Source organism: Rhopalosiphum padi, chromosome 2, assembly GCF_020882245.1.
Source record: "Rhopalosiphum padi isolate XX-2018 chromosome 2, ASM2088224v1, whole genome shotgun sequence".
In the NCBI taxonomy this organism is placed as follows: domain Eukaryota; kingdom Metazoa; phylum Arthropoda; class Insecta; order Hemiptera; family Aphididae; genus Rhopalosiphum; species Rhopalosiphum padi.
This window is the reverse complement of record NC_083598.1, coordinates 25,779,288-25,800,802: the sequence shown is the minus strand read 5'-3', so window position 1 is coordinate 25,800,802 and position 21,515 is coordinate 25,779,288. Positions and strand designations below refer to the sequence as shown.

Below are 21,515 nucleotides of genomic sequence, written 5' to 3'. Positions count from 1 at the left end.
TTTACTGCAACTATATAGGTATATTATATCATGTTTATCGTTTATCTAAACTTTCCAGTTTTCACACGGCTGCACTAAATTATATAATAATACACAAATTACAAAAATATTAAAGGTAGCCTTAGGAGTTAGGATACCTAAGGTACAAACTACAAATAATTCGCAATTTTGAAAACACAATACGGATTAAAATATAAGGCATGTTGATAAACTAATTCAGAAAACAAATTAATTTTTGTATTACTCGTAAGTACTTCATATATTTGTTTTAAATATGTATTTATTTTAAAATTAAAAATTGTTTACATTCTATTAGATCTATTTAAATCATAAGATTTCATAATGTGGAACGGTATAACAATTGGTTATAGTTCAGCCGATGAGACTATAAATTTCGGTACTCGTGCTGTAGCTATTGGTGACAGTAGAATATTTGAAACAACCACTTTGGCCACAATAAAAAGAACATGTGATGAAAAATGTGTATCCAAAGAAGACCTAAAAATCAGTGCTATGTGTACACATGATTTAATGTACATTTCAGGAGGTCGATCTTTCACCTCATTTAATACCAGTGTTACAGAAATCAATCAGACATTTGGATTTCCAAATGAAATAGTGGATGCTAAAATATCAGATGATGGATGTTACTTAATTGTGTTACTATATGATTGGACTATATATTGTTGTTCATTTACAAATCCAAGGATTTTATTTATCAAGTACATATAAAAACTTCTATTCAAGTATATAAATTAAAAATTAATAATAAATAAACTAATAAATTTACATAAGCAAATTAATTTTCAAAATAATATATTTTCTTTTATTGTTTAAATTGTTTACTTATGGTAATTAAATTAAAAGTTGATTGCTCAATATAAAAACAATTTAAAAAAACCTAAAATAATATATTATAATATCCACTAATGAGCAAACTTCAATTTTCACAAACTAAACTTTTTTTCTCAACTTATTTAAACTCATATTAAACTTAAGTTTTACTCAAACTTAGGTACTTTCTTGTTATATGTGGCTATTATCTCGATTACCATAATATCTTTACAATATTCAATATCCATGTACCACATATCTACTAAAAAATAATTATAGCTTCACAATAATTAAGAAGAATAGATATTATAATTATAATAAATTATTCATGTCTACAATTAAAATAAACTAAGATAAATATAAGGAAAAATCAAAATCACAATTTAGTCATAAGTTTATTAGTAGGATTCAGGAGTTGTACTTAAAATTATCGAAATATGCATTCAAAATCATCAAAATATACTTAAAATTATGCAGCTAATTTTTTATTTTGTTTTTGAAAACACATAAAGCATTTTTTATATATAATATATATACAATTAATAATCATTTAAAATTTTGATTAATGATATTAATATTTAATATAGGTATTTTAATATGTAATTTTAATTCTAGGAGAGTATCAAAAAATCCTCGTTGTTTGCCCTCAGAAATGGAATCACCTGTAGGTCTGTTCTTTTCTCATAAAGAAAATCAATTCTATATCACAGTTATTACATCATCTGGATTCATTAATAAGTAATAAATATATTGAAGAAATATTTTAAGTTTTTACATTTTTTTCATTGCTGTATTAAATAATTTTTATATTTTAATTATTTTAAGATTTATTTGTGCCAATGTTATGGAATTAATGGAGAAATCTGTTCTTGATAATGATTTTAAAAACATAGAAAATCTTATAACTTTAAAAACATTTGATATCCATGAAAATGTAAGTTGAAGTATTAAATATTGTATAAGCATTTAATTACATTTTATTTTAACTATTAATAGGTAAAAACGGTGTGTGGGATGTATGATAATATTTTAATTGCTGGTGACAGCATTTGTTTGTATGAGGGAGAAAACATGAGATCTAAGGAATTTTTATTTCCAGACAACTGTAAAATTAAAAAACTGGTTTTCACTCAAGATAAAAGGTAATTTATTAATTTTAGTTCACTTACAATTTACTATTTTTTTTCTAATCTCCATTGACAACATAGTTAAATTTTTGATTATACACAAGTATAAGTATGGTTTATATATAAACTAATTCAATAATTTTAAAATTATAATATCATTGTGCTTACAATTAAACTATATCATTACAGTTTCATAATTTGTCTTACTGATTCAAAAACCATGTTATTGGTATGTGCATTTTCATTTTTACCAGTTAAAGAATGGAACAAGGTGCCAATTAGCGATTTTACTGTGATGGAAGAAATGGGTATTACAAGTGTTCTTTTATTAACTGACGAAATACAGCCTTCATTGATGCTAGTTTCAATGCCAGGTAATTAAATATTAATTAATAATTTTTAATAAATAAGTATTTTTCAAAAAGTTTTTGGATTAAATATTTCTTTTTTTCTTAAAAGATTTTGAAAATGTGAACAATTTTGGTTTTAGATTGTTACTTATTAAGTTTTTAAGCGTTGTAAAATTTTACTGAATTTATTCATAATAAAATGCCCCTACTATAATAGTTGCAAACAAATGATGATTTTCAAAATTGCTATAAACATATTTATCTTTATTGAAGTCTCGTAGCAATCTAGCGATAGACATTATTCCTTGATCTTTTTTCTCTCCAATTTCAACTATGCAGACAATTTTGTACCTGAAACAAAAACTAAAATATATAGTTTTGTATTTAACTTACTTTGATTTTAGTTTTTCTTTTTTTTTTGCTGTATTTAAAAAAATTCTTAAACTTAAAAGACTTTTTTTTTAGTAATAAGTTTATTTATATAACTGTTATGTTTTATATATGTTACTACGAATGTCTGCAATTGGTGAGTGCTGACAGTCACCAGTTAATGTCGTCATACATCAAAGTCATTGGTGAATGTTGGCATATTGATTAAATTTGTACTGTTTGTAAACATTTACTAGCGAATATCGACATTTATATAATGATATTGGTAAATGTTGGTAATGCCGATATTATTATCTAAAATTCTAGTACCTGTCTACCTATACACGATGTAATTGCAAAACAATGTGCACCACAAAAAAGTGTGGTTGTAGAAATGTTGACATTTTATGCAGTTCAAAATGTCATGACAGTTTGTCATGTTGCAATAAGTAGAACAATGTTTGCCGTTGTTTTAAAATAATAATTTTTGTATGGAAAAATAATCATAATTAATAAAAGTAATTGTTAATATTTATAACTAAACATATAATTTATATTTTATATTGTCTATATCTATAGTACTATACTATAATATTATGTGCGAATACGTAACCTATGTCAACATTAACCAAAACCGTGTTGTGTATAATATCAACATTGACCAAAATCCTAATGTAAATTTCAACATCCACTAGTACATGTCTATATTTTTTTAATTTTTCAACATTCACCAATTTGGTAGGTGTATGTTTACATTCACTAGGTGATTGTCAGCACTCACCAATTGTGGACATTCACAGTAACACATATACCACATATCTAGAATATATTTGGTTGGCATAAAAGAACTTTATAAAGCCATACATTTGTGCAAAGTGAGTAAGGATTGAAAAGATGAGTTATAATATAATTTTAATTATAATTGTTAGAAATTATATTAATAACATCTATATAATCTACTGTTGTGTATAGTTTACTCAATCAATAAATTGACTAGTGTTATTGAATAAACACTTTGTAATTAGGTACCATAGTAACAATAATATAATAATTTCCTTTCTTGACAAAATTATTGGTACACTCATATCAAAAGGAAAATGTCATAAAGAAATCATTACTTTATAATTAATAAATGTCTAGTTTAGTATTTATTATACCTATTTACATATTCACAATCTGAGCTTGAAAAATTATCTAATAGTTCTTATTGGTTAAATTAGGTTAATAAAAATTTTTTTTTTGTTTTTAAATAATTAGGCAAGTTAGAAGGATTCAATAATTTCAATCAAAGTTAGTCAATGTAGTATAGATTATGTAATATAATAATCGTTTGAACATATTTTTATTAAAACAAATAATTCAACTCAAGTTCATATAGGTACTTATTTAAAATAAATATGAAGATCTATGTAAACAATAAAAAATTTGATCGTATAATTTTACAAGCACAAATAAGTAATAATTACTGAAATTAACTTGATAAAATATGTATTTGCGTAAAATATATTTAGTTAAATCTTTACATTATCTAATCTAATACCTAAAGTAATTAAAGTCATTGGGGATGCCATTATTATTATAATTTATCTATAATACTTAAATATGTATATATTTTTTTGATTAAATCATTTTACCTTTCAAAATCTAAGTCATAAATACCATCTCTTATACTAAGTGACATATTTGCAGCGATTCTTGTTGCGTCATCTGGATTATATCTAGTTTCATTATTCAAATGTTTCATTGTTTCATTTTTTATAACGGTTAAAGCTTTGTTTTCATTGAATGGATTTTTCGATTCCAATCTGTATGTATTCTGATATTTAATGAGTTTATCTTGTGAAGGTAATTCATTTTCAGTTTTGTTAGTTAATACATCATATACATCTTTTATTAATGTATCCATGTTTAAATGTTCCTTAATGTTATAATATTATTTGGATATTGAAGTAATATAAGTATTGATCTAACATGTACACATATATATGTTTATTAACAAAACTTCAATGTATAGAAACAATAAAATAAGTTAACATTAATATTGTACAAATATCTGATATCTGGCAAAAATATTGAAAAGATTTTATGTTTTAACAAATTGAAGAATAATCTTGTTTGAATGTCGCTAATAGAAAAAATATAACTAAATAATTGTTAGAATTTCATTAATATCATTATGTTTGTAAAAAAATTGTAACGTAATTTGTAACATGATTTTAGTATAACTTTATTTAACTTTAAAACATCTTTTTAAGTTAAACAACATTGAAATTTAAAATACTAGTGGTTTTGTTTTGTTAACAAGATAAAGAGTGCAATTGTTTTAAAATCTTAAAAGTAATATTTTTATTTCAACATAGGCTCATGTCGTTGTTAATAACAAATTTTCATGTAAATTAATAAATTAATATCTATAGTTAGGTAGGTATGACCATAAAAACATACAATTATTTTATGCCTATTATAATTGCTTCTTAAAACTGTTTATGATGTCAAATGTTTTCACTACGATCAAAAAATAAAATTCATGATTAAAATCACCATAATATTACCTATAATTATTACTTGTTAAATTTATAATAATTTATCTAAATACATTATGTTGATTGCAATTTTGTATCTAGTTGAAATTAAAAAACAAACAAAAATATGGAATGTAAAAAGTATAATTAATTACAAGGTATAAATTTAATAAAATAAACTTAGATACCCTGAGCTGTTTTCTTATTTTGAAATATAAAACCACAGATGCAAATAGAATGAAATATGTATTTTTTTAAAAGCAAAACTGGTAATTTTAAGAGGAATTAATCCATTGAAAGTTTTAATTTAAAACCTATAAATGTTGGTTTAACACTAAAATATGTGTTTGTCTAAAACAGATTTTAGTGTAACATTCAAGCTTCCAACATCATCATTAACATATCTTATTGATTATCCATGCACATCTGATGGTCTATTGTATTTGGAAGCACTTGGAGATGAAGATATTAACACATTACATGTAAAACTTATATCTGAAGGTCAACCTGACTTACGATTGGCACGAATGTTAAGGCGAGGTAAATACGATGAAGCTCGGAATTTTGCAGCTGCTTTTAATCTTGATCCAGAAACAGTATATAAAGAACAAGTTAAAGGACTTATGGGAAAATTAGATGTATGGCAACCTGGAAATAAAGGCATCCAAGAAACATTTGATGAAATGATGGATTACTTAAATAAAATTAAAGTAAATGATTAAATTATACCTTTTCAAAATAATTTCATTACTAATTCAAAGGTAATTGTTTTGTTTAGGATGATACATTTGTTGGTAATTGTGCTCTTAATATAATTGTACCTAGTTTTACGCTATGTAGAAAACTTTTAAGGTATGCATTATTAAGAGTAAAGTCCTCATCACAAGGATTAGAAAATAAGTTAACATTTTTACTTGATCAATTACAAAGTACACTTCACAAATTAGATACTTTTTGTCTTTTGCACGATGTATCTGACTGGTCTATTGAAAATACAGAACTATGGCTTTCTTTTTGTAAACAAAATGTGAACGACATTTGTTTGGACCTTGTACAAAAAGTAAATATTTATACATAATTTATTGTAATATAATTAAGTAAATTTAGTTTATGTTAGTAAAACTTATAATATGTAAAATTAATATTTTTAAATTAAAATATATATTAAATTGTATGTAAATAATAATAATTAACTTTTGTATTTTATATAACTTTAGACTTTTAGAGTGATAGTTCTTATTTTGTTTGGAATCTAAAATTAAAATTATAAATTTAATTAGTTTATTTGTTTTGGTTTTTGTTTTTTCTAGAATCAGTTAAGTGATGCATTAACAGTTTGGAGTCGTCATATTGCAGAAATTAAAAGTTGCATTAATGATGAATTTATTAATGAATATTTTTCAAGTACACCGTTTTCTGTAGATATTTATGATTTAAAATTATGGGTCAAGAGTTTTGCTTCTACAACTCTTTTTATGTACTACGATGAAACAGTAGCTTCTATGGTTTCTTACATAGAAAGTAAAGTTAGGTATGTATAAATTACTTATAACTACCTAATTGGATTTAAATTTTGAATTTAATTATTTTTACATTTTATCTTAACATTTTTTCAGATGGAATGAATTATACTTACATTTGGATTGGATCAATCCTAGTTTAGAAATTTGTCGCTATTTTTTAAATATCATCAATCAAATTGTTTCATCTCCTTTGTGTTTAAGTATTTCACGACCAACCGAACCTCAAATGAAATTAATATTATTGATAAAATACATAACCGAATTAAAGGAGTTGAATGATAATTTTGGTGTTAAGATTACTTTAGATGATTATGAATTATCGCATGAAGACCAAAATTATTCAGAATTATCATTTTTAATTTTGGATCAAATACAAATGAATACATTCTCTGATTTTATTACAACATTTTGGTCAACATTTACATTACAGCGATTCTTAAATTCTGATGAAATTTTAGCTGCTTATATTAAAGTAAAAATAAATAAATTTTTTAAATAACTAATATTGAATTCAAACTTATTAAGCTATATTAATTTTTAATTTATATTACAGAATATTGTTAGTCAAGTTGATTGTTGGTGGTCATGGGAAGAAAAAGCAACTATGATACTTAATTTTATTTCTAACAAAGAGGTAATATTCATTAAGAAAAATATAAAATATAAATTATTTCCAATTATTTTTACAGACTAAATGTGATTCAGCCTTGAGCATTTTAAAAGCTGCTAGTATACCTTGGTCCGAACTTATGGTAAAACTTTGTGATGAAACACTTCATACTGATTTGAATACAGCAACTATTAAAGATATAGTAGAAGTAAAAAGCTTACTTACCAGTAAATTAATATTAAAGAGTTATAATCTTTCATTTACAAATATTACTCCAAGTATAGTAAGTATTTAAACATCTGATAATTTTTGTTCAAAATTTGATTATAACTCTTTGCTAATGTTAGATAATTATTGCGGTTCAAAATATTTGTTCCCAAAACCGCTCAACTGTACTAGAAGACATAATTAAATTGGTTAGTACGCAATCTGTCACAGTTCAACGAGAAGCATATGAGATTTATATACAGTATTTGATTGAATCTGGGTATGTATAGCTTATATATTATAACGGCATATTTAAATTTAATTATAGGCAAAATAAGCATCAAATTATTGCCTAGGTTGTAGTCCTTATAATTTCTTCTTATTAATCTATATGGATACATATCTCTTACTTATTTTTACTAAATTGGTGTACTTGCAAATGGCTTGCAATTAATGTAAATTTACATCAGTATTTACATCTATAATATTCTTTATGATTTACCAGACATACCCACCTCTATTTTTATTTTTATTGTATATTTATCTAAATTTTGACTATTGGAATTTTTGAATATACTTAAGTTCATATTTTCAATTATTTAGGTTGATAAGTATAAAATCAGTTTAAAAATGTATAGGTTGGTTCTCATTTGTAAAAACAAGTTGGTATTGCCATAGGAAACTCCTTTACTGGTACAACAAATATAAGCATTTGCCAAAATTGATAAATAGTCTTGCAGTATACTCATTCTTGCCTCTTGGTTAATTGTATATCTAATTAAAAATAACATTTTTGTGACTTATTATCAGATATATTTTTGGGGGGAAGTTTCCTTAAGCCACCATCTAGTTGTATCTATGAATTTAATTATACATTTAGTTGATTTTAAATATAGTAAAACAGTTGACCTCTAACATGCCCAGAGCTATAATAGTCAACTATAGCGAATTTTAATATTATTTTTAGCTTTGATATGTTTTAGAATCTCGACAATTTTGTGAAAATGTTTTACAGTGAATGGTTTGGCATGGTTCTGATTTTTTTCTACTCTGTGATAGACGTGGAAATTATTTTTATTATTATTATTACTATTATTACTTTTAAAGTTATTATAAAATTTAATTTTTATTCATATAGTTTTACCGATAAAGCAATAGAATCATTAACAAACCCTCAGATAATTCCTAGTTCAATGGTACAAAGAATATGTATAACAATTTGGATTACATATAACAGTTTGAGAAAACATTCAATCTTTGTTGAAGAAGCATCTAAATATTTTATTGTACTAAAATTTTTGGCTAAAAGTCAATGCATAGATATTCGTCAAGAGTGTCAACATAGTGTTAATGGCTTAGTTAACATTTATTGTTTAAAGGTTTGTCTGTTTAACTGTTGAAAATACTAGAATTTATAATTTATGTTTTATTGTGATTTTTATTATAGAATGAGTTTAAAATTGAATGTGATTTATCAGAATTCTCTAATGAAGAAAAGCTTATAAAAAAATGTGTTAATTCAATCCTAAAAGGTAATTTAAACATTTCAATCAACACATTTTTTGCATTAATTAAATTTTAATATTTTTCTATTTTCAATGAATTGATTAGATGAATGTTTCAATAATATGAAGACTTCTATTATACAAGCAAAATTATCAAGATTATCAAATTTATTATTTCAGTCTTTTGAAAATGTTGTGGTTCAGTTTGTTAAAGAGTCTGCTTTACAAATGAATAATGAAAATATATGTATATTTGGTCAATTTATAAACTCTTTTGGAGATGTTAGCCCTCAGCTTGCAACTAAATTATTAGAACTAGGAGAACTTTTAGTGTCTACTTATGACCCAGTGTTTCAAGCTGCATTTAAAATACCTCTTTGGACATTGATTCGAAGAATTACACAATTAGTTACTGTTAACAGTGAATCAAGTAATATTATTTGTTTTTTTATTTATGTACTAGTTAAATTAAAAATTTTATTTTTCTATTTTAGGTTTGTTAACTAGAGCTGTTGAATTGAGTCAGTGGGTTGAACCATTTTATTTAACATGTGGAGATGTGGTGAATAGTGATAATATAGAACTTGGGTTAGCATATTCTTGGAGAAATGGAATTATTGACAAAAACTCTATACATATAGAATTTTTTGAACAATTTAAACTTTATAGTTCATTTTTAAGTAATATTTAGTTAGTTATGTAATACCAAAACCCCTAATAATCTTAATAATTTTTCTTCTAGATTTTTATAATCCTAAATCTTCATTACACTGTTACAAGAAAATAGATGTTAAAGATTCATATGATACCATTGTAAGTAGTAATAATTATGTTTTTAAAAATATTTAATATTTAATCAAAATATTTTAGCCAACACCAGATATAATAATGTCTTCGTTAGAATATTTCCAAGGTCAGAATCTTATTGGTCTTCACATAACTGTAACACAAATAATGTGTTTATATCGCGCTATTCTTCAAAATCAACAAACATTGGTCAGTTCTAATTTTATTATAAAAAAAAAAACAATTTTTTCTATAATAACTAGTTATTTATTAAATAAATGTGTATTTTAATATTTCAGGAATCCGAGTTAACTAAAAAAGGAAATAATTTAATAAAAAGTAATGTCAGACAAATATTAAAAAGTGTTACTTATTCTCGAAACTTAGATATGGACCTAGGTTTAGGTCTTTTAAATACTCTCAGACCACATGATGCTTTCAATTGGCTCGAAGATGCTTTAAATAAGTAAACAATAAACTATAAAGTTATGCAATTTTAATGGTTATATATTATTTTAATTATGTTTATTGTTTAATCTATAGTGTGGGGATGAACTATCAAAAATTAACAAATATTACAGATTTGGGATTAGTTTACTTACGATTAAATATTGATACTGCTGGTGATTTGTATGAAACACTTAAATCAACAAAAAACAAATGTATTTGGGGTAAAAAATTGATGAAGTATGGATTTGCATTTAAAGGTATTAATTTATTTTTAATAAATTAATAAATTATATTGAGTTAAAAAATGGATATATTATGTGTATTGCTATATATATGTTTTATAATTTTAGATGCATTTTATAATTCAGAATTAGATCAACGACATTTATTACAGAAAATGATAAGATCTCCAATTATTACATTAAATGTATTAGTAGATTATTGTAATGATACACATTTTGATTTACAACAAACAGCCAAATTATTTTTAGAAAGTTGCTTAATTCAATGGGAACCTTATACACCTGGGGAAAATGAAGAGAAGACATTTGGTGAATAATTAACTTTAAAATAGTCAATCAGTAAAATAAAATAATTGTTATTTTACATAAATTCTAGATTGGATAGCTAAAATAATTGAAGACAAAGATGCCCTATTAAAAAAATGTGAAGACATTTTCTGTGTTATTACAGACAAAACTGATATTTTAGATTTTCTTTGGAATCATGTTTGGGAACAAGTAAGGCAACAATACATTGCACTTTTACTTTTAGTTTGAAAACTAAATATTTTAAATTAATATTTGTTTTCTAGGTGAATATTTATTATTATGAAGTATTTTTAGTAATAATGGGTTTAATTGAAAAATATGATGTAAATGCAATTTTAAAGTTTCATGTTCAAAAAGAAATTTTATTATTTTTAATGCAATATAAACGAGTAAGTTTACCTGAAGAACATGAGCAAGAAATATGGTTTGCCATGTTCCAGGAATCACAATCATTACCTCCTATTTCTAAATATCGTTTACCCTATGTACCACTTGCAAATAAAAAAAAAAAAAAATTTGGACATCGTGAAATTCATGTTTGGAAAATCATAAAACCAGAATTGACATTTTTCACATATAATAAATGGTTTTCAATAATTGAAGCAATTGAAATGGATAAGGACACATTATGTATTTTAACTGTAAAGAATATGGTAAGAACTAAGAATTGTTGAATGCACAGTGATTCACAGACTAAGTGATTAATATTTTAGGTTAATGAAGTAGCTACCAAGGATAAGAATGTTGAATGGTACTTACATATGCGCTTGGAATCATTGCTTAAAGATATTCAAGAAGTATTGAGCAATGTAAAGAATTTAGAAATAGTTGCTGCCTCACTTTATTTTGTTGTCAATAGTTTACCTTTAGGTATTATTTATATTTTTAAATTTCAATGAATAATAGCTTTTGTTGAATTATGCTGTTATATAAATATTCTTTATTTGATTGATTTTTTTGTTCAGGTGCTGATCAGTTGGCAGCAGCAAAAATTAGTCATTCACAAGCGCAAGAATGGGTTAAATTAGAAAATTCAGAAAATGCCAAGTCTGGTATTACAAAAGTATGTATTTGTATTAATATATCTATATATTTGAATTAAATTTAATTAGTGTTTTTTTTTTTTTTTTTTTTTTGTCAAGGTCGTTACAAAATATGTATTAATTACCACTAAACATATATTACACATGTATGGATTTGGAAAACCAAATTATTTACAATTAGCATTGCAACCTAATGAATTAATTAGAGAATTATACAATGATCCAATAATACTTAAAAGACATACAGGTGAAATAAAATTGTTCCCAGGTAAGTTTTAATGTCATATTAAAGTTTTGGTATTAATTTATAAATTATTATTATATTATACTTTTTAGACATTAATGGTGCAGTAGATGCAATCGTTGAAGTTCATGGTAAAGGAGACTTGGCGCTTAAAGTAGACCTTCTAAAAGAGTGGTTACAACCCTCTACATTGGGATCAATGGGATCTCCTGATAAAAGTTTAATGTCTACAACTAATTCATTTTGTGTAGCTCAAGAAAATTTAACAATCAGTGAAGGTGTATTAAGGTGATAATTATTATTTGAATTTGTTTGACCCTAGTTAAATACAGCTAAAAACTGAGTGGTGTTAAACTATTAATTAAATTATTATGTTTAGAGCATGTTATCTATTAGAAAATGATACACCAGCATACAATTTGCATAATTTCCTTATATGCCAAGCTTATAATGAAGATGACAGTGATTCTATGTGTCCGACAAGTGTGCGACTAAGAGCATTACAATGTCTGTGTTTAGTGACAACAGAAAATATTGAAGAAATTACTTGCCGTTCAAAAGAGATGATGAAGTAAGAATAATATTCATAATATTCACTATTCTACATTTTTATATTTACTACATATTGTAGTTAAATAACCAATTTACTTTACTTATTTTAATGTTAGAAATAATTTGGTTGAATTATCAATTATTACTGAACTGGAAACTCTTGGAATCAATTTTTCCCCAGCAAGATATCGTGGATGTGATAAATCCAAACTAGTCCAATCGTTGATGGCAAGAAGATCGTTGAGTTCGACTAAATTAGCTTCACATTTATGTGTCTTATATTCAGATGCCATGAATCCCAGTATATGGGATTTATTACTTACTAGATTAATTCATTTTACAATGATTAATGAATTAGAAAAAGTACTAATTCATTTGATGGATAAATGGCATAAATTGACATTTGACATTGTAGAAAAAGCCTGGAATGTTTTTCTCAAGTCATCATTCAACAGTGGTATTTATACATGCATTTTCTCAATTAAATAGTAATAGTGATGTTACAAACTAATAGTAAAATAAAATTTTTTTTTTTATGAATACTAATAAAGTAATAAATTTACTTTTAAATTAATTTAAATATTTTAATTTGTGGTTAGTTATTTACAAAAATTGAAAAGTTTAGCATAGTGGTTCTTAACCTTTTTATGCTCACAGCACATCTCTTATAACCATACGTTTTGATGGAACACTATAATAATAAAGTAATAAAAATTTAAATAGAAATTTCTATTTTTAACACCTCATAATACTATGCACTTATATGCCACAGAACACTGGTTGAGAAATATTGGTTTAGCGTTTAATTTCAAATTAAAAATTATAAATTCAATTTATCTAAAAAAAAAATTAGTACTTGTAACATCACTAATTAAAAAAAAAATAAACACATTTTTATATGTTGTCATTTTTTTTTTCTTTAGCTAAAGATTCTTATGAAGTTATACATTGTGTCAAATTGGCGTTCAGTTGTCCAGTCATAGATAGTATTGATCTACAATCAATTATCGAACATTGTGAGCGTTTTCAACTTGATCAATATGTGCAAAAATTGAAGTGTCTGAGTTAAGATTTTTTAAATTTAGATATGTAAATAAGCAATTATTAGTTTTATTTTTATATTAATACAAAATTGTCTAATTATAATTTTTTTAACAGAACTATACTTTAAAACAATATATATACAAAACGTGATAATTAATAACAATATATGCAATGATTATCTCATTTATTCTTCAAAAACCCTTTTTAATTCTGCTTCTCTTCGTTCTTGGAAAATTCTTTTTAGATCAGCAATTTTTTGTTGAGGTTCTGGTCTTTCCGGTGGAAACATCTCTCTTTTGAATTTTATTACTTTATCTTCATAATTTTCAGGTAAGTTGAAGTAATGGAATAAGATAACAGGAAATGCCATATAAATACCCATTCGTAAAACCTCTAACTGCCACTTAGCCATATCTAGGTAGAAATTAAACATAAATAATTTAACATAATTATCGTTTTTTAAAAAACACAAAAAAGGTAAAAATATTTAAGTATAACATTTGTTTAGATAATTTAAATGTTATATTAGATTGAGAGTATCCATATATCCCCAGCATTAATTGTAGACAGGTGGTATTCAGAGCTTGAGCAACTGCTATGATTAATTTTGTGTTCATTGATGATAAATGTAATGTGTAATTTTATAATATACTAATACAATTTATACTCTGTATACAAGTGCCCAGAAAGAAAATATATTAATTCTGCATACTAGGCTATTGATACTGGTCCCACAATAGTAGGACATGTTCTTGAAACAACAGGTAATAAATAATTACTCTTTGAATTTGGAGTATAAATATATATTAGTAAATTGATTTATGTTTTTTGAATTATTAGACTACTTGTATAGTAAGAATTTGCATATACCTTTTTAAATTATTAGTTATTTAAATCATTTCATGATATAAGTATAATAATTTAAATAAAAGGTTTAATCTAGGTATATTTTTTTACAATTAATCGATCATCTTACCTTTATTTTGAATTAATAGTCAGTATAGACTAAACAGTAAATTATTGAACAGAATAAACAGCTAATAAATAATATAAAATGACAAAATATAAAAAAACAATTAGTATTTTATTTTAATGAATAAAATTTTTATTGTTTTTATTATTTTTTTTATCACATTTATACATAGATAATGATACAAGATAATTTGGATAACAAGGTAAATTATCTATATCCGTGGTAAAAACCTCAGATAATCTACAATGCAACCAACTACTGAATCAACACTTACTATCGTTATATTAAAAATTAAATATAATTAGTAAATAGAACAAAATATAAAACCAATAAAGATACCCTTAAAGTTGGGATTAAAACTAATTATTAAAATGTTTAAATGAATTTTTTAACTTTTAAATACTTGTTTATATTTGTATATTATTTAGCTGTAAATTGTTATGGGAGTTATTGGTAACACTACTATCGATTTGGTGTGACAATCAACATAACCTCAAATTTGAAAATGTTATATACTCTTTTACTCTTCGGAATTTGATTTCGTATGGTGTAAGTTTCTTTTCTCTAGTTCTTGACTAGATAGCTTTTAATTTTACGTTAAAACTTTGGATATTTATTGAACATAAGTAAGTTGTAGTAGACCCTAGGTCCATTTTGTTAAATTTACGTAAGATTTGTTGTCATTCGGTATTTTATTTTGATATTATGAATTTTTAATGTAGTTATACATTGGCCATGTGGCATTGTTATTCTTCAATTTATTAATACTTCTTTTAAAAATACTTATTATTTGTTGATTTAGTAAAAAATGGCTCCAAGGAAAGGAAAAGTACAAAAAGAAGAGCCAGTAATCCAACTGGGACCACAAATTCAAGAAGGAGAATTGGTTTACGGTGTTGCTCACATTTTTGCTAGCTTCAATGATACATTTGTACATGTAACAGATTTATCTGGAAGGTAAATATTGTTTGATGGTAAAATTTTTAAACTCAAAGAACTTGAGTTATAATCACATAGTTGCCCAATAAATTTCGAAGAAACCTTGATTGTCAAAATATTGCAAGAGCCTTATAGTAAAATTAAATTACTAAAAATATCTATATTTTTTTGTATATTGTTATGACATCTGTATTATATTTACATTTATATAATTCTTTCTAGTTTTTTTTACCATAATTTAGTTAAAATATTTTCTACGTTATTTAACCTAATAATTTAATTAGTTATCTGATTTAGAATTGCAAGATAGTATACGAGTACATTCGAGTCGCAAAAACTTGACAACTTAAATTTTTTTATTCTCCTGGAAATATAAATTTGTGTTAGATATGTCAGTGAATTTTAATCTCCTTTCAACTTTGAGTTATCGCGTCTTGACTGTATATAGTTGTTTTTTTTCTTTGAGGTTTAAAATTTTTCTTTGTCTTAATTATTTAAACCCATTTTTTATTATGCATTTCTTCTATATTATTGTTAAGACTAGACTTCAAACGTTCATATTACTGTGTACCAAGAAAAAGCATTTTATATTTTTATCAATTTAAGTAATTATACTTTTTTTCAGAGAAACAATTGCTAGAGTTACCGGTGGAATGAAAGTAAAAGCTGACAGAGATGAGGCTTCTCCTTATGCTGCTATGTTGGCTGCCCAAGTATGTATTAATTGTTAATAATAATTATCAACAGACTTAAAAATAGCTATTTTATTAATTAAATTACACTTGCCACTTCTTCTAAATTTAAATAAGACCTGTATTAAGAAAATTTAATCAAATTATTATATAAATATGTTTTCTTATTCTGTTTGAAGCATAACAGCAGATTTATGTTTAGTTATAGGTACCAATTTTGTGTTATGTATACTGTTAGCTTTGTTACAATATTTTTAATTTACTATGATTTTATTCATAGCTTGCACATAATTTAAATTTTTCTAAAAAAGCTATCACAAAAGTATAGATATTAATCTAACTTAAAGTTTTATAATAAGTTGCCCCCTCTTTAAATAAAAATAACACGCAATATTGAGTCTCTATGCTAGTTTACTATGTTATGTGTGGTAAAAAGAATAATATATGAAATGATAAATCTGCTGAAATCTTAAGTTAAATTTTCAACTTAGGTTTCTTTTATTTAAGATTTTTTTTGTTTATACTTAATTAGTATTAATGATTTATAAAAAATATTATAAATTAATTTAAGTGGTTGTTGGACAAGTTTTGTCACAAACTTGGTTATTTTAAAAGTAATCTAAGTATAATTTATTATATAAAACTTTGTATAGTTTATAACCATTGTACATTTTCTTTCCATAAATGTATATTGCACATTTATAATTTTTATATAGTTGAAATAGATGTAAATTCAATTATATGCTATTGATATTTTAAAATATTAAATTTGCAGTGTCCATTTTATTAATGTTAAACAATTAAACATCCATAATAATTTAAATTACATAACATCATTGTTGTCAATCAAACATAATAACTAATAAGTAACTTGACTGGATATTTTTAAAATTTAAAATTCCATACCAAACTAAAATAAATTCTATGAAACAATTTAAATTTGTTTTCATATTGAAATTTCAATGATTTAAATGCAGTGTTGATACATTTTCTACTAGAAAGATGTCCTACATTCAATATTGCTAATTAATAAAGTATTAATTTTTTATAATTTAAACTACCTTTTTTTTTAACACTAACCTTCTTAAATAGTGGTTTTCAAACTATTCTTAGAGCATCTCAATTTCAATATTATTAGTTGCATTGTAATGACTTATGAGTAGAGCTTGGATTTTTATATTTTTACTGAAAGCGTGCAGCTCCAATTTGATTAGCTTTCTCGACTATTTATTTTTTCATGAACTGATAGCAAACATTTTTAGGACATAAAAGAGAATATTTTTATCTCGTGTTTTGAGAGTATATTGCCATATTAAGGTTTAAATTGAATATTTTATATTAAAAATATTTTTGACCACAGTCGATTTCTACCCTTATCTAAAATGAGTTTTAATTTCTATAATTATTTAAAACATATTATTATTATTGTTTTTGAATTCATAAATCTAAATTTTAGCTATGCAACTATATGCTACAACAGCACAATATAATTAAACCATATACACCATTATATAACCATAGTATAGTCATAGATTAAATATGATTGTTTGAATAATTTTTTAAAGATTAGGTTTAATTTTTATGAAATTGTTTTCCTAATATAATAATATTTATGCATATAAAATATTAAAGTTTATAATGATTTATATCCAGTCTATTAATAATCATCTCAACTTTTATTTATTTATTATTTAAGCTCTGTGGTAGTTAATCTTAGAAAAATAAAAAATCTTGTATATTCATATAAGTTTCATAACTTCAATTTTAGCAATATATTTTTGATATGTGTTTTTCATAATATCTGAACTAACAAATAAAATATGCTGGTTTCTAGAATCTGTAATTAGTTGTAAAATGTTTCTGTTATCATTTCATATTTTTAATTATGTGAGATATAAAAAAGTAAATTTATATATTGATTATCAATATCTAAATTTTCTAGAACAAGTTTGTAGTATTGAGCCGGAATTTGTCAGGGAAAAAGGTCCCTGATACAAAAATACATTATCATTTTTAGTTGCTTAATATTATAATATTTTCTTTCATGTCGCAAATTAATTTATGATTTATTTTAATTTTAGGACGTTGCGGAAAAATGTAAATTATTGGGTATCACAGCTTTGCATATTAAATTGAGGGCTACTGGTGGAAACAAGACAAAAACACCTGGTCCAGGAGCACAATCTGCATTACGTGCTCTAGCTCGTTCAAGTATGAAAATCGGCAGAATTGAAGATGTAACACCAATTCCCTCAGATTCTACACGTAGGAAGGGTGGTCGCAGAGGTAGACGTTTGTAATTTACCAATTTACATTTGTATTACATGTTGTGTATACCACAAATATTAAATTGGATGTCTCTTTATACAAAGACTTATTTCTTCTTTATAATTACTTAATTCCAAACGATTTCCTAATATTTCCTTAATCTTGTTATTGGTATATTATGTTACTATAATTAAGGGGTTAGCTATTCAAAAAGTTGTATCAAGACAAGTTTAAAATATTATTCTATATTATCTTATTTTTTTAAGGATCTGTCTTTTACTGAAGTATTTTTAATTTTTAAATCAGATAAATTTTGTTATAATTAATTGAAGAAACAAAAATAATACTAAATTCTTTACAAGATTTTATATTACTATATTTCAATATATATTAAATGTAATATTGTGTATTGTAATATGTACTAATTTAAGTGAAATGGAAATTACACATCATAAATGTCATATTTCGAGGCAGAATATTTTTTTGAAGTATTTTAGTACATACAATTAGAATTTCGAACGAGTTAACAATTAGTTATAACTTATAAATATATAACCAAGTATATATATCATTAGATACCACAACCAGTGATGTTTAGTTAAGTCTCAATAATGCAATCACTAATGTACATGAACCAGGATTAAAATATTACACTAAATATACAGCCAAATATTTAGTGACTGTTACATTACTTATACTTTTTCTATTGTCACATTTTTATGTATTCTTATTTTAATCATTATTTCTATACTAACACACCTACTTAGGTAATATGCACCTTTGGGATTTTAGTAGTGTGTTATCTATAAGAATATTAATATTTCTCATCTCTTATTATTTAAATAATATTAGTCGTATGTATTTGGGTTAGTTATGATTTATGTGTACTATTATTTTATTTGAATGTTACAAGTTTACAACTGACTTTTTTATATCATTTATAATTTAAAATGAGAAGATGTTGTGTGTATGATTTTTAAAAACACTTAAACATTCTGCTAAATCAAAAAAAAAACCAATTTGTATGAAAGAAGTTCTTAAAGATAGCATAAAATGCAATTTGAAAACTAATATATTAATATATTATTCCAAAATAAATAAGCATTTATTAAATATGAAATAATTTTAAAAATATCGCTTTTTATGCTATGTCCTGTGTAGCTGTTTAAAATTATTAGTTTACGTATAATACAATTGTGTAAACCACAAAATATTAAAAATGCATACATAGTCTCAATATTTTATGAAATTCAAAAAAATCTTAAGTTTCCTCATAAGTTTATTTAATGGATATTCAGACATTGGTATAATAACGATTTATCCTTAACCAATTTTTATTATTTAGTTATATGATTCAAAAATTATTAGTCATAGAAAACTTATTACAAAATCGTTTTTTGTATACTGCAGTGATTTATCTTTGAATTTAAATTCTATTACTGTGTGTAACGCTCGACATCTATTCTATCTACTGTGCAGCAGAGTGTTTATCTAACCCAGTGGTTCCCAAACTTTTATGGCACCCTTAAGAAATAGTTTGTGAATCGTGGAACCCCAATGTCTTTAATTCCATCTCAATCCCAACTTTTCTAAAAAAAGGTTATATTCTAACCCACTTTTTTTCCGTTAAAAATAGGAAGACAGGTGTAATTATAAATATTACCAACTGTAATTTACAACTTATATCAAAACTTAGCGGTAGCTGAATTAATGATTTACATAATTAAAAATAATCGTTACATTTATCTATGTAACATTTTTTAACATATTTATAAGTGTAGCTGCAATCTGGATTTAACATTGTCAATAACTGTTATATCTTGTAATTTGTGATTACATATTGAGACGAAGACTTTAAGATTGAAACTTGAAAGCACAGCTTTCAGGAGGTTTTTTGTACGTCAAAAGTTTTGGTTGCACGCTATGGGTGTTATAAATTATTATTGGTCGAATTATATCATTGCTTATAAGTTAGGTATAATATTATAATAAGATAAGTTTAGTATAAAGGGGTGGGTTGTTTGATTTTAAAAATTGTTCGAGTTGATACAGTCTCAAGTTGAGTATGGAATACCTTATTTGTCCTACTTTTATTTTTAGTTTTATATAATTGGCCAAATTCAATTTGTATATCATTGTCCATGTCCAAGTTAATACTAAAATGTATTTTGTGAGAATTAGTTTATTATTAATTTTTATTTGAGTAGGTACTGGTATCAGAACGGAATTTAATTTTTCTAATTTTGTTTTCCAAAGTTCAAACCAGTATTATAAATTTATAAGTCAAGTTACCAATTTTATATTATTTAGCTCGTACTATCATATTGTAGACATTGTAGTAAATTCTTCACGTTTTTGTTACTTATTTGCCGGTTTAATGATGTACATTCCTTCGCAGCTAACCAAAATAATGCTTATGATTATTGACAACATCCGGACGAAAATTATTCTTTTTGTCATTATTGAATCATTATTCTATTAAAAATTAAACTATTATGGTTTATGATAATATGGCTCGTCGAGTTTCAGGGTCGATGTGTATACCTACACATTACACGCGTTTCGCGGGATCCATGATGTTATAGTTAGGTAGGTGGTAATAAATTATGAAATCCCAAATCCTGTTATTAGTCCACGTAATGTTTTCAGGTATAACATATAAATGTTGACATGCTGTTATGGGTTTGAGAAGTTAATAACTATTAGTTATAATATAAGTATTAACATTAAGTATGTAAAAGTGTATTACTTTTATAAATTTCATTCAAACTATTTGTGCCGTATAACCATTTCGAATAACAAATGGTAGATCATTATTTATACCTCCAGTACTCCATAAATTGTATTTGATCGGTGTATATTTTTTGTACTAAGATAACGTATATTTAAGGAATAATTCTAATAGTCTTATACAATATTAAATACG

General features: G+C 24.4%; 3 protein-coding genes across 4 annotated transcripts; 2 read left to right on the top strand and 1 right to left on the bottom strand.

The window, feature by feature from the left end:
- LOC132919505 (uncharacterized) lies at window positions 1-13,882 on the top strand. Of its 2 annotated transcripts, XM_060981167.1 has the most exons (31): window positions 1-246; window positions 317-722; window positions 1,450-1,572; window positions 1,660-1,768; window positions 1,831-1,976; window positions 2,151-2,335; window positions 5,563-5,912; window positions 5,981-6,262; window positions 6,513-6,733; window positions 6,819-7,197; window positions 7,279-7,359; window positions 7,415-7,618; window positions 7,683-7,822; window positions 8,681-8,921; window positions 8,990-9,074; window positions 9,154-9,477; window positions 9,542-9,727; window positions 9,790-9,860; window positions 9,918-10,043; window positions 10,133-10,299; window positions 10,377-10,540; window positions 10,634-10,834; window positions 10,902-11,023; window positions 11,098-11,487; window positions 11,548-11,704; window positions 11,800-11,897; window positions 11,977-12,145; window positions 12,214-12,409; window positions 12,501-12,692; window positions 12,790-13,130; window positions 13,597-13,882. In XM_060981167.1, exons 2-31 carry the CDS (start codon window positions 343-345, stop codon window positions 13,740-13,742), a joined length of 5,976 nt encoding a protein of 1,991 aa, XP_060837150.1. In that variant the 5' UTR covers window positions 1-246; window positions 317-342; the 3' UTR covers window positions 13,743-13,882. The 2 variants fall into 2 exon arrangements, with proteins under 2 accessions (XP_060837150.1, XP_060837151.1); XM_060981168.1 differs by lacking the exons at window positions 1-246; window positions 317-722; window positions 1,450-1,572; ... (1 more) ...; window positions 1,831-1,976; window positions 2,151-2,335 and adding an exon at window positions 4,433-4,525.
- On the bottom strand, window positions 2,329-4,641 carry LOC132919508 (dynein light chain Tctex-type protein 2B-like). The gene is made up of 2 exons (XM_060981171.1): window positions 4,315-4,641; window positions 2,329-2,662 (listed from the first exon to the last, which is right to left on the bottom strand). Exons 1-2 carry the CDS (start codon window positions 4,584-4,586, stop codon window positions 2,497-2,499), a joined length of 438 nt encoding a protein of 145 aa, XP_060837154.1. The 5' UTR covers window positions 4,587-4,641; the 3' UTR covers window positions 2,329-2,496.
- A 1,275-nt stretch (window positions 13,883-15,157) lies between the features above and the next one.
- Window positions 15,158-18,692, top strand: LOC132919507 (small ribosomal subunit protein uS11A). Its single transcript, XM_060981170.1, has 4 exons — window positions 15,158-15,316; window positions 15,493-15,647; window positions 16,255-16,342; window positions 18,403-18,692. The coding sequence occupies exons 2-4, from the start codon at window positions 15,499-15,501 to the stop codon at window positions 18,619-18,621; spliced, it is 456 nt and encodes a 151-aa protein (XP_060837153.1). The 5' UTR covers window positions 15,158-15,316; window positions 15,493-15,498; the 3' UTR covers window positions 18,622-18,692.
- The last annotated feature ends 2,823 nt before the right edge of the window (window positions 18,693-21,515 follow it).